Here is a 14,622-nt window from a genome sequence, read left to right on the forward strand (position 1 = left end):
CATTGAGTAAAACTTCAATGGAAAGAATTAAGATGCTGGCACAAAATTGAATGCTAAATCAACTATGTATTGATAGAATGAACCTTGATATGATAGGCAGAACATATATATATACCTCTAATTAATATTTGTAAACAATTTGACAAAATTTCCCAAATATATGTACTGTACTTAAGATTTGATTTGATCTGGTCTTACTGTATCAGTTGATCAAGCTAAAAGACTAAGTCTACAAATCAGTACTCAGCACTGCGCCAACAGAAACAACAGCACCAGAGAAATCATCCTGAATCATGAAGAGAAAGGGATTATCAGCTACAAATTTCTGCTCTGATGGTGTTGTTGCTGGGAAACGATGAGCAGGGCCATTGAGAGTTGTGTAAGTCACAACAGAAAAAGATGTACCCCTCGCATTAGTTTCAATTCGAGTCTTCTGGGTAACATCTGTGACATACAATAGTTCCGAAAGAGGAGAGTCAATAAGCCTCATGAGCTCATTCTTGCCTGCCTGAAATGGTAATGTCAAGCCTAAATGTTGCATTTTACTTGACAATGACATCTCACTTTCAATGTTGAAAGTTGGGAATGAAAAATCTGAGATTTCCTTTTTATGTCTATTGACCTTCTTCTGGAAAACTTTTGTGCCCATTTTCATTTCTTCTAAGAATTGTGAGAGGCTTATCTTTCTTTTTCCAACAAGAGATCTCCCATTGGAAAGGTCAGTTTTCTCTGACGGAACAAGGATGTAAATTGAGAAGCTTCGAGAATCTTGTCCTGCTGCTATTTTTTTGCCTCCTTTTATTGGCATTCTAAGAACCTCAGAACCCTCAAATTCTCCACGATAATACAGTGAACGTTGTGCTCCTGAAGGATCCATTAATGTTTCATCTGAATTCTCCAACTCAAAGTGTAATACATTCGCCAAAATCACAACTGTGTCATTGTAGTACAAGGTCTCTGGCAGAATAGTTTTGATCATCCCTTCAGTCTTTGTCCTGCTCCATGAGTTGACTTCTTCCTTCACTTCTTCAGCCTTCAAAACACAGGCGCAGTAACATCATTAATCAGGAACTCAGCATTCCATATGAGTGCAATTCATACATTTACAATATAATTTACTAGAATCAAGTATTAAGATGATTAAATATGTGCATTTGAGACTGAAACAGAAAGTTTGGTATGCGTACATTGCACAACAAATCAACACTCTTAACATCAGCATCATGGACATTTTCAAGCATCTCCTTATATGACTGGATTAGTGGACATTGTTGGTCAAACCAAACGCTGTTACTGAACGAGATACTAGGCCCATCTCCACCCTTGAATGGCCTTACAACATCAAGGAGCTTCATGGAAGACTTGTTCAATTCCTCCTCTTTCAAACAAAGCAAATTAACAAACTGATCACGAGTTAGTCCTTTGGATCCTGGAATAAGCATGTTTAAAACAGCACTCGTCGAGACAGGAGAGCAGAAAAGGTTATCTTGAGGTGTCTTATATAAGCCATCTAACAAGATGTGCCTTGCTACATTGAAACTGAAATCTTTTTTGCACTTCTTGCTCGAATCTGTAGGAGATATGCTAGGCAAGTCGACAGAGAAGTTGCGTTTGCTATGTTTGGTGTAATTGCGCTCCTGCTGCTGCCCAACTGAACGCGTAGCAAAAGTCCCCTGCAGTATTTGGTAACATGATGAACATTTAGATTCTAGAAAAGCCATAGACAATGCAACAAGTTTGGTCATTCTAGAAACAAAAGAATTGAAATGGCATATTATAACTATAATACTGGATTAATTTAACCACTTGTGCTCATCAACCATGAACTTAGAGCTCAGTCAATTATGTTTCTGCTATAATCTGTTATGAATCAATCTACACAGAATATTATTGGGTATGTGTCATTTGAAATTTAAGCACAATTCTTCCAACAATATATACGTATGGTTAATCGACTATGTATGTTACTCAGAACTCGTATACCCATATTTAACACGGGTATGTGTCCAAGTGTTTGACTCAACTAATTTTGGAAGATTTTTCTAGATTTTAGCACAAATGAATTGTCCAAATGTCTAGGATCCGACACGGATACACTCGGGGCAAAATTCCAAGTCACATTATGTAATCACTGTTAATTATTAATACCAAGTTCATCCGAAAGAAGCAACAAATTCCCATAATTCAAGATTGCATATAAAATTCAAGCATACTCTGCTTTTCATAGTTTCATCATGCATTATAAAACCCAGAAAATTGATTAAATTACTAATAAAATTCTAACTAAAAATTACAAGTGCATTCAAAAAAATTATCAAAATTAATGATTCTTATCAATACATTATGAAAGAAATAACGCTCAAAAGTCTGACCTCTAAACAAGAATGCAACAAATATCATTAGATTATAAAGTAGAAAGAAAGACTTACATAAAACTTGGCATTGTAATTATTTCTGAAAATGTTGCTTGAATTTCGGAGAAGAGATAGAAGAGGAGAAGTGCTCAAAACTCTTGCAAAAGACAGAATCATTCTTAAGGAATTAGTTGGAGAGGGTGCTAATTGCTGCATAATTGTGTTTAATTTGCTTTACTATTTTGTGTTTTTAATTCCTAGTTTGTGAATTAAGTTCTTCAATACTATGCGTCTTTATTTCAAGGTTTTCTTCTTCCCCAATCCACTTTGTGTTCCTATATTTGCTCTCTTGAGTCTCTTCTTCTGTTTTATTATTTTTTTATTTCAATTTGTCACGAATTATTGAAATTTAACATCATTTATTTGGATTTTTTTGGGCCCAGTTACGGGTTCTTAAATACTGCCAACAAAAATGATTAAAAGAGGCAGGTAATTAATTATATATTCCTACACTCTAGTGTAGGTAGCACTACCTACACCCCCACTATCCACTTTCCCCAAACAATACACTGCTAATCTGCTATAGTTTACTTTTTACACCCCAAAAAAGTAAAAGATAGAAGCATTGTTTTCTCTCTCCTAAAATTAGAATACACTTTTAATCTTCACCCTCCATTCTCTCTTATCAAAATTTGCAAAAATATTTACTTAAAACTCGAAATTCTTTATAAAAATGAAGTGCGGTCTTTGATATAAGAGATGAAGTCACACAATTGCAAGGATATAAAATCAAATTGTAAGTTATTTTTGGAAGAAAAAAAAGGGGAAACCCTAACTTTTTGCCATATTATTCAATTATTTTCGGTAAACATATTAAAATTTTGATAGTAGCTCTTGAATTCTTATACTTTTTTATCATAAAAGTGATTTAATATATATATACTCTTTGGTGTTAAATCAATTTATGGTGTGTTGTTTGATTACAACATTGTTGGACATAAAAATTGAAAACAGAGTTTAATTGTCCTTATTTTATGGATAATATGATCACTATTTCGTAAAATTATATAAATGTAAATTTAGTTCATAGTGAAAATTATTTATTTATGAATGTTCAGTTTCATTTACATAAATGTTCATTTATATATTAGTAAGCAGTCATTCACATATTAATAAACGATCTACATAATGAATTCTAATAATCTCTTAATGATGTCTATTTTTGACCAATTTCTTCACATATTTTCTATAGGTATAGTTAATGTAGTTCATAATGAAAACTATTTTTAATGCTCGTTTGACTTTTAACACTTGTTCATGTTCATATTGAAAATGTTCGTGAATATTTTAATAATTGTTCATTTTTATATTGCATTGTATATGATCATTTTCTAATAATGGGTTCATATTTGTATGCATGTGTAAATGTTTATTAATGGTTTAAAAATTAGATCTCTTATTACACAGGATAACTGTATAAGAAAGTAGAAGACATCGATGTATATATTGAGAAAGGATATGTATTAAAAACAACACACAATAAAGATGATTTTATATACCCGTTATTTATACGAAATGTATTAAATGACAATGTATAGAAATGATAATTAAAGTTCATTTTTATATTGATATTATGTTTATATTTACAATAATATATGTTCATTTACATATGGGTAAATGTTCATTCACATATATATGCAGATAATTATTTTAATAGATATTTATTTAAATTTTATTAAATGTTCAATTGCACATTAAAAGATATTCATTCAAGTTTAATAATTGTTCATTTTTTATGTTGTAAAATATTTTTTGAATATTAATACCACACATTATATATAAGAGACGATGTTCATTTTAATAGACAAATTTTGACATTTTGGAAGCTAAATAAATGCTTATTTCTATTTTATGAATTTCATTTTAATATTGGTAGCTAGATGATACAAAACATCTAGTATGTATATTATATTTCTAATATTGATTGTTCTTCCTTATGAAAAGTAAACAAGTCGTTAATGATCAATGATACAAAATTCAATGCTCATATTAGAAAAGCAATATGTTCATAAACAAAAAAACCTAAATGTTCAAACCGACTTCGTGATGGGTTCTCATTCACGGGATGTGGTGAGTAATCAGTCAGGGTAGTTGTGGTTGATGCCGGTTGGAAGTGGTGGTAGCCTGGTGGGTCGCCGGGGAGGATAAGTGTTAGGGTATGAGCACGCAGCGGAAATGTAAAATAGAACGATAAATTAAAGGTAAAATGTAAGATAAGCAATAAAAGGAGACATGATATTTAACGTGGGAAAAACCCTCTAAATAGAGGTAAAAACCCACGACGACGAGCACCAAAAAATTACACTAAAGTAAAATGAGTGTAGACACCCATTTGTGTCTCCCCAAAACCAAACCCGGTGATGAGTACCTTTCACGTTGAGTCATAATCGAATGAAGCGAAAGTGTGGAAAGTTTAGTGTTGCGGAAAGTTTTAATTTTCTTTTCTCTTCTCTCTGTTTTGAAAACTTATTTTAAGAAAACAGCCAATCCAGTTTGGTTGGTCCATGATATGGGTCCAATAGTAGTGTAGTTGGGTGGGGCTTGACAAGAGCTTTCCAACGATATATTATAAGCCCAATTCCCATGAATATTGAGGAAGTTATGGTCAATTTACTAAACTGGGCCCGGTTTGAGCTTTATATACGGCCCAATGATCTGGGGAGGGCCTAATATGATTTATCATTCCTAATGCAATTAGGAATGGTTTTAGTCTTCTAGATTCTTCTAGAAGGTTCTTTTCATTCCTAATTCAATTAGCATTGATAAATTGACTTTTGTTGACTTTTCAGAGTTTTAATTAAAATCAAAAAGCATTTTCGAGGAAAAGATACGATTTTATCCTCCAGTACAGCAAACTTATCTGATTTTCGAAAACGCGTTAAAAACAGGCCTGGCGCCTGACTCCAGGCATTGGCGCCTAGCGCTAGCCATTGGCGCCTGGCGCCAATTAGCCAGGGTTGGCGCCAGCTCTGTTTTACGTGCGCCAATCTCATTTTGCTTGCGCCAAGTGCTCTGTTTTGATATTTTATCTTTTCGACTTCGTGATAGTCTCTATAAATAACGTATTAAAAACTCCGTTTTCATTCATCAACAATCAATTTTCATTCGCAATCATTAATTCTTTCATCCTCTTTAATCATTCACCAATTCTCACGAATTATCATCAACAATCATTCATCAATTCTCTCTAATTCTCTCTTGATTCTTACCTTGTTTTTTCATACAAAATTCCGCATTCACAAGACTTAGATACACCTAGTCATATTCGAAGTTGCCTTCGCCCTAGACGTGAAAGGTTTAATTTCTGAGGATTTGGTCCCAAATCTCTTTTTCAATTATTTAATTTAATTGTTTGATTATTATTTTCCTTGAAGTTACTAACGTGTGTATTTTGTTATTAGAAAGAGGTACGAGGCATCAAAGTAAGTGCTTTAATGGTTTTAATTGATATTGTGATGTAGAAATCATGTTTATATTATTATTATGATATTCCTAGTATCATGTCTAGGGTAATTTTAATATTAAATATGATTGTTATGATGCTTCCTATTTTCTTCCTAATATTTATGATTGTTAGTGACATGCTAGGGTTTTTTATTAATCTTGTTATTATCATGCCTAGGATCTTGCTATTATTATTATGCTCTAATATTAACATGAACATGATAGTGATTATAATTGTTATTATTTATGATGATTACGATTATTATGATTGTTATTATGATGATTATTTATTATGATGCTTATTTATTGTTATTGCTTGATCACACCTTTTTATACATGTTTAAAGGGAATCTATACTTGTAATCATGCTTAATAAGATAATTAATAATCTTGTTAGGTTTAATATGATTATAATTTCAAGTGATCGCCAATTATAGATTTATTTGTGCATTAAATTCAACCAACATAGATAAACAGGTTTAGGGTTAATCTTATTGATTGCATGTTAGTCAGAAAGCGCACATGAATACGATCAGAATAAAGTAGAGGCCTATTATTAGGGCAGGTTCAATCTCTTTTAGGTTGGATTTGTACCTTCATCCCCGAACCCTTATTTGGTTTAAGACCTTATGGAGTTGATGATCTCTTGGATCGTTAAGGGGTGTAACCTTCACCTCGTGAATGGTTTACAAGTTCCTAAAACTTGTTGGCGACTCTTTTGCTCTATCTTCTTCCCTTTTGGACGCCACCGTACTTTAGTGTATGATCACAGTGGGGTTCAAGCTAGTGGGATTAAAGCTTGAAATTTATTCCCTACAATGAGCGTACAAAGTTACCCCAATAATAAGGTATTGAGATACAACTCTTACAATTAAACTCTCAAAATAAAAGAAAAGAAAATAGTGGAATAAATTACAAGGAGGAGATTAACTAGGGAGACTAGTGTAAATGGATGAGTAATTTTGTGAGTGGGTAAATTTGTATAATGGAGGTTGAATGTATATTGGTTGGATACCCCAAGATGTATGAAGAATTCTCTAGATTTGCTTGCATGATAATATTGCTTCTAAAAAGTTGACCATTTTCTAGAATAATCAACATAATTGTAAAATATTTGACATACTCTAGAAGCGAGAAGAATTGTATTAGGATTCTTCAAAACTTGGTCCATATGAAATTTTGGGCCACATCTAACAATCTCCACCTTGGACCAAATTTCATGGGCTCGTCGTATGGGCACCGAAGGCCTTAGTTAGAATGGAAACCCACTAAGTCCAAACAATGATCGAACTTAGTGGTAGGAAGTGGCTTTGTGAACATGTCTGCGGGATTTTCAGAAGTGTGAATCTTCTTCACAGCAATTTCTCCTTCAGCAATTGTATCTCTGACATAGTGAATTTTGACTGAGATATGCTTGGTCTTATTGTGATAAATATCATTCTTGGTGAGAAAGCTAGCACTTTGGCTATCAGAAAACACATTAGTAACTCCTTGTGAGACACCAAGATCCATGACAAGACCTCGCAACCATGTAGCCTCCTTTTTACCTTCAGTTTCAGCAACATACTCGGCTTCGGTTGTAGAGAGAGCCGCTTTGTATTGTAAAGAAGCTTTCCAGCTTATTGCACCAGAACACAGAGTGAAGATATAACTAGAGAGAGACTTTCTACGGTCGAGATCACTACCATAGTCAGAGTCAACGAACCCAACAACATCAATAGAAGATGTTAGGGTTCTATCATATACCAGCCCTAGATCCACAGTTTCTTTTAGGTAGCGAAATATCCACTTAACAACATTCCAATGCTGTTTTCCAGGGTTGTGCATGTACCTGCTCACCATGCTCACAGCATATGCTAAATCGGGTTTGTGCAGACCATAGGATACATAAGGCTACCAACAGCACTAGCGTACGGAGTACTAGACATTTCCTCAATTTCTTCCTCAGTTTGAGGACAACATGCTGATGATAACTTAAAATGGGCAGCAAGAGGAGTAGAGGCAGGCTTACAGCTGTTCATATTAAACCTATTCAAAATTTTCATAATATAATTTTTCTAAGATAGGAATAACTTACCAGCCTGTCGATCTCGATGTATTTCCATGCCAAGAATCTTCTTTGCTGCTCCAAGGTCCTTCATCTCAAACTCCTTGTTGAGATTAGATTTCAAGTCATCAATCAGAGACTTGTCACGAGATGCAATGAGCATATCATCCATGTACAACAACAAATAGATGTAAACACCATTATGCTGCCGAAAATAGACACAGTGATCATATCGACTGCGTGTGTAACCTCGTCTAACCATGAAAAAGTCAAATCTCTTATACCATTGTCTGGGAGCTTGTTTAAGGCCGTACAAGGATTTTTTTCAAGCGACAAACAAGATTCTCCTTTCCTGGAGCAACAAATCCCTCGGGTTGCTTCATATAGATCTCCTCTTCAAGTTCACCATGGAGAAAGGCAGTTTTGACATCGAGTTGTTCTAACTCCATGTCAAACATAGCAACCATAGCAAGAAGGACTCTAATAGAGGTATGACGAACAACAGGAGAGAATATCTCATTAAAGTCAATACCTTCTCTTTAATGACATCCTTTGACTACTAGACGTGCCTTCCATCTTGCAGGTTCAACTCCGGGGATTCCTTCCTTTTGCTTGTAAATCCATTTGCAAGTGAGTGTCTTTCGACCTTTTGGAAGCTTGACCAAATTCCAAGTGTCATTCTTGTGAAGACTTTCAATTTTTTCACTCATCGCCACAAGCCATTTATAAGAGTCAGGACTTGTGATGGCCTCTGAATAAGATGATGGCTCAACTACAATTGGAGTTTCTTCACCAACTAATAATGCATAAGCAAGAAGATACTCATTACTCGAGTATTTTGATGACTTTTTGATTGGCCTCTTCGAACGATCCCTTGTAAGATTGTAATCAGTAGGTTGTTGTTGTGGGATTTGTGGCTGGCCTGAATCACTGGTAGATGGAGTATCACCATCATGACTAGATTGTGGACTTGATGAAGAATCATCATCTGTGAGAATGGATACTAATCTCAAACTCCACCTTCTCATCATCTTCTTGTTCTCCACTAGAGGACTCCAAACTAGATGATTTAATCATAGCATTTTCATTGAAAGTAACATCTCAGCTAAGAATGACTTTCTTAGACTCAAGATTCCACAATCTATATCCCTTATATTCAGAAGAATAACCAATGAAAATGCATTTAACAGCTCTAGGAGATAATTTGCCATCATTAATATGAGCATAAGCAGTACAACCAAATACTCTAAGAGGAGAGTAATCAACAATTGTACCTGAATATATCACCTCTGGAACTTTGGAGTCAATGGAAGAGTGTGGAGAGCGGTTGGCAATATATGTTGCCGTGGATACTGCTTCCGTCCACAAATCTCGGCGATGCCACAATCCAGCATTAGAGATCATACATCGAGCTCTTTCTAGAAGAGTTTGATTCATACGCTCGGCAACTCCATTTTGTTGCGGCTTTCCAGGCAATGTCTTGTGTCTAGCAATTCCGAGTTGAGTACAAAACTCTTGAAATTCATCTTCGCAGAACTCCAAACCACAATCAGTCCTGAGTTTTTTTACTTTCTTTCCAGTCTGGTTCTCGACAAGAGCTTTCCACTTCTTGAAAGTGAAGAAGGCTTCATTTTTCTTCCTTAAGAAATAAACCTTGACTTTAAGGGAGAAATCATCAATGATAGACATGAAATAACGTTTTCCAGAATAAGAGGTGACCCTACTAGGTCCCCACAAATCAAAGTGGACATAATCAAGAATATCTTTAGTTATGTGAGTAGCAGTAGAGAAACTTACTTTCTTCTGCTTTCCATAAACACAATGCTCACAGAATTGCAGCTTACCCATGCCAGGAGAGCCAAGATGTCCATGTTTGCTCAGGATCTCCAATCCTTTCTCACTCATGTGACCAAGGCGCATATGCCACAATTGAGTAAGTTGAGAATCGGATAGAGAAGATGAAACGGCTACTGCACCTGTTATTGTATGTCCTTGCAAGACATACAAACTGCAATGCTTATTGGCCTTCAAGGCAACTAGGGCACCTTTTGTGACCTTCAAAACTCCACCTTCAGCCGAAAACTTGTGGCCAAGAGAGTCTAGGGTACCAAGGGATATTAAGTTGCGTTTTAAGTTAGGAATGTGACGAACCTTAGTTAAGGTTCTGACAACGTCATCATGAGTCTTGATTTTGATTTATCCTATGCCAACAGCCTTACAAGAAACATCATTTCCCATTAAGATTGTACCACAATCAACAGATTCATATGTGGTGAATCAGTCCCTATATATGAGGACACATATGATAGGTGCAACAAGAATCAAGAATCCATTTATTGAAACTTTTCTTTTAAGAGGTTACAAGTAACATTGTGTCACTTTCGGAATCAGTCTCAACGTTGCTAGCTTTAGCAGATTTTTGTGGTTGTTTGGATTTTACTTCTTTTTCCTTCTTGTTTTTCAATCTGAAACAATCAGAGACTTTGTGCCCAGATTTCTTATAATAACGACAGGTGACATTTAGTTTACGTCCCCTAGATTTAGATCTAAATTTCTTTTTGTGTGAATTTCCTCTTTCTTGAGACCTCCCTCTTACATTTAAACCTTCTCCTTTATCTTCAATATGAACTTCAAGGGTATTGAGATACAACTCTTACAATTAAACTCTCAAAATAAAAGAAAAGAAAATAGTGGAATAAATTACAAGAAGGAGATTAACTAGGGAGACTAGTGTAAATGGATGAGTAATTTTGTGAGTGGGTAAATTTGTATAATGGAGGTTCAATGTATATTGGTTTGATGCCCCAAGATGTATGAAGAATTCTCTAGATTTGCTTGCATGATAATATTGCTTCTAGAAAGTTGACCATTTTCTAAAATAATCAACATAATTGTAGAATATTTGACATACTCTAAAAGCGAGAAGAATTGTATTAGGCTTCTTCAAAACTTGGTCCATATAAAATTTTAGGCCACATCTAACAATAAGGGGTGGTGAAGTATTAAAAGGACATGATTGTCCACTCACACCAAATATTGTCGATGGTAATCATTTTAAATGACGATGTTCAGCAATTTATTTTATAATCTCCTTTATTTTGCAAACTAAGAAAAAATCTCTGATTATACTCGATTTGAGTCGAAACTTTACCAACTAAAAATTGTTGCTTATAACTTTATGGCCACAATATCAAAATTTAGCATTAGACATGATCCATATTTCAATTACACAATACTCAATAAAATGCGTCATGTATCACATGAAACAGTTTGGAAGCAAACATTACCAATTACATACACAAATCAAAGACATTGCATACTAACTTTAAAATTAAGTAAGTGTTCATTTTTATCATCTTCTACATGTTATAGCTAGCATGTTTACATATCACCCTAAATCTTAGCATGATTTGGCCAATTTATCACCAAAATTCACCACGAAGTTCCCTTAGAACTCTACCATGAGGAGAATCAGGATCACCCCTAATCTTATTCCACTTCCATATCTCAACAGCCCTCAGTAACGAAGCCTCGGCCGTATCCTGCTGCTCGGGTGTAAACAGAATCAATCCGGGTTCCCTCCCGTAATACGACGTCGGACTATCCGTAGCCTGCGTTACAGGCTTCCTCGTATCAGCAAAATCCACTTCTGATAAAGGAGATGCCTTGTGGTCTTTGAAGTAGTTCTTGTTGTCTTCCTCTTGGGCTCGGTTTTGGGCCTTTCTAGCGTCTTCGTTATCTGATTGGGCCGGTTGGTTTGACATTTTACGCCTTTGTTGAGTGTTGGGCTCTGATGAGTGGCCCACTTCTGTGTGTCCTATCTTGGTGGATGAAGAAATTGGTGACTTTGGTTGGACTGGTGGATCAGGATCATCGGTGGCTGTTCGAGGCGGTGCGGTGGCCGCTTTGAATTTCTCTGCCTCCTCTGAATCTTTTCCCTATGACAAGAACATAGATTAGATTGTCAATTTTTGTTCATTGCACTTGAAATTGACTAATTTATCATATTTATGTCTATGTGATGTCTAAGATATTACATTTTGAAAAACATTTTTTAGGTGTATTTAATGGACTAATACATCTATTAGCAAAAATGCAAAGTAAACAACCCATAAGTCATCTAAAAAAAACGATTACTAGATGCATAAGGGAAATATGATGGGGTCTATTACATAAACCCATCTTAAATAAATAAATAGAGGTGTTAATTCGGATGATCGGATCGGTCTGATGAGATCAAATCGGGTCAATTATTAGAGTTGACTCATACTAAAATTTTCATGCAAGTCCAAATCTAAATGGTATAATTTCTTAGTCGAGTGTGATTTTTACACTTCTAAAAATAAGTGACAGGTTTTGACTTAAACAATTTTTTTTTAGATATAATTTCATTAATTGATATATGTCTTTTATTTTTAATATTACAATGGAATGAATTGATAAGTCTATATTTTGAAAATATAGATTGTAACAAACATATATACATAGTAGCAGGACGTTTGTTCTTACCTCAAAGCCTTAAATACAGTCAAAATACATTACAAAAATTAAATTAAATCATGATTTTAACTCGGCTTCTTAGTATCCACTTAAATCGTATGTGAAAATGCAACCTATCGACTTAAATCATATATGACCTAGACCTACTAAAATCTAGGACGGGTGTCTATTGTAATATATTGTATCGTTTACCTGTCCAAATGTCAAATGCTAATACAGTAATACTAGTCATAAAGCATGCTAAACAAGACATACCTTAATCTTAAACACCTTTACAATAACATTAATAAGCATAATACAGAATATGTAATAGAATTGATGATTTTATAAATTGAAACAAAAGATTAAGGAAAATGTACATACCTTAGAAGCCTTACTATCTTCACTAATTAATCTTTTAGCAAATGTCCAATTTGCCCCTAAGTTGTTCTTGCTAATTACAGCACCTCTTAATCTCGATTGCAACATCTTTCTATTTCTGGAATTTGGTTCTTTTCTGTTTGAATAAGGTGGCTAGTTTTGATGTTTATAAGTTGAGCAATGAGTTTATTAAAAAACATGAAAGATTTTAAAGAAATTAATTAGTGGATTTAATCAAGTTCTAGAAGGTGTAATTAAAGATACTAGAAATAATCATGCTTTTGACACGAGAGAGTAGATGTCAATCGTGGCATTTTATTCTGGTGACTTCTGGAATATGTCTTTCGTGTCTTCTAAATAATTTGGGCTCTAGAAATTTCCAGAATATGAAAGCATACAGCCTGGTCCATCCTATGAATGGGCTTTGTATTATTTTCGTGTTTTTGGCTTGGGCTTGTATCTTACAATGCCTTTTTAATAAAAGGCTTTTTTTTTTAATAGATTTTTCATTTAAGGCCTGTTGTGATACGATTATTTTCAGTTCAGTTCTAATAAGTTAAGTTCAGTTCAGCTCCCAATTTTCTTCTCTTATAAAATATTCAGTTCAGTTCAATTCAGCTCTAATAAGTTTAGTTCAGTTCAGTTCAGCTCTAATTAGTTCAGTTCAGTTCAGTTCAACTCAATTCAATTAATCTGAAGTTCTGAACAGGCCCTTAGTCAAAAATTTTGTTTAATAAAAAGAATTTTCAGCCTGGTGAAAAGCTAGCTTTAAGTTAAAACGAAAAAACTGCTTGGCGTAGCTTTTGACTTTTTGATGTCAAACAAACAATATAGATCAAACTAGTCAATGTCAATAGTTGATCAAATCAGTTAACCGCCAACAACCAATCATTAAATATTTGTGTTTGTTTTGGGAGTGAATACCTCTATATTATATTGCTTTCTTCATTATGAACAAATCTCAAGCAATAGTCAAAACGAAATTTTTAAATTGTGTCAAAATTCAAAATGTAACCAACTATAAAAATATATATTCAGTGTAAACATTATTCAAAACATAGTAATAAATATACTTTCCATTCAATAAAAATAAATAAATTAATAAATAACTATTGAAAAATGAATTTTATATGCATCTACACTGCTGGATACAGTTCATAATAGATTATGAATGGCTTTGATGATGTTTTGGTGGGCCAATTCATTGCAAATTGACTCAAACTTAATAAGGTCAACCAAGCTAGCTAGCCCAGTTCGTACAAGGCTCATAAACTGGAATTTGACCCACGTGGCCACAAACCATCCTCTTAATGGGCCCATTTAGGTCGGGCCGTTACCGGGTAGCCCGGAAACCGTTTAAAATTACACTTAAAAACAATATTTCTACTGTAAATATCTGATGCATGTTCATAACTGAAAAGACCAACCAGATGTTCTTATTCATTTGGATGTTTGAATATAAACCCAAAGGTCCAAATATGAAACGTTGCTTTCTTTCATCGATATTTGGGGCTTGTTTGGTTTGATGTAGGAAGTAGAATTTCCCATGAAATCTCAATTCCTATGAAATTGTAATTCCTAGGAATTCCCAAAACTTGTTTGGTTGGATGTAGGAATTTCTACTTCCCATGGGAAGTTCCACTTACCTAGGGGGGACTAGGTAAGTGAATTCCTCCATTTTGTGGGAAATAGAACTTCCTAGGAAGTTCCAATTCCTACATTATTGGCAACCAAACAAGTGTGCATATATTCATTTCCTAGGAATTCTCAATTCCCATGAATTTATTTGTCAACCAAACAAGTCCTTGTTCTCTTTTACGTTTTTCAAAATTTATACATTTAATATTTGAGTAGAAT

The 14,622-nt window shown here is 34.3% G+C and overlaps 1 protein-coding gene across 1 annotated transcript; it reads right to left on the reverse strand.

Annotated features, from left to right (window-relative positions):
* Positions 1-229: 229 nt before the first annotated feature.
* On the reverse strand, positions 230-1,745 carry LOC145625306 (serpin-Z2A-like). The gene is made up of 2 exons (XM_081678365.1): positions 1,188-1,745; positions 230-1,033 (listed from the first exon to the last, which is right to left on the reverse strand). Exons 1-2 carry the CDS (start codon positions 1,743-1,745, stop codon positions 230-232), a joined length of 1,362 nt encoding a protein of 453 aa, XP_081534491.1.
* Between the last annotated feature and the right edge of the window lie 12,877 nt (positions 1,746-14,622).

This window comes from Chenopodium album, chromosome 3 (genome assembly GCF_948465745.1).
Source record: "Chenopodium album chromosome 3, dcCheAlbu1.1, whole genome shotgun sequence".
Taxonomy (NCBI): Eukaryota; Viridiplantae; Streptophyta; class Magnoliopsida; order Caryophyllales; family Amaranthaceae; genus Chenopodium; species Chenopodium album.

Bases quoted from the DNA above. Each gene is read 5' to 3' on its own strand.
- LOC145625306 (XM_081678365.1), bottom strand. From the start codon at position 1,745: ATGACCAAACTTGTTGCATTGTCTATGGCTTTTCTAGAATCTAAATGT. The intron at 1,034-1,187 runs GTACGCATACCA...TGTGTTTTGAAG, and splicing joins GTGTTGATTTGTTGTGCAAT to GCTGAAGAAGTGAAGGAAGA.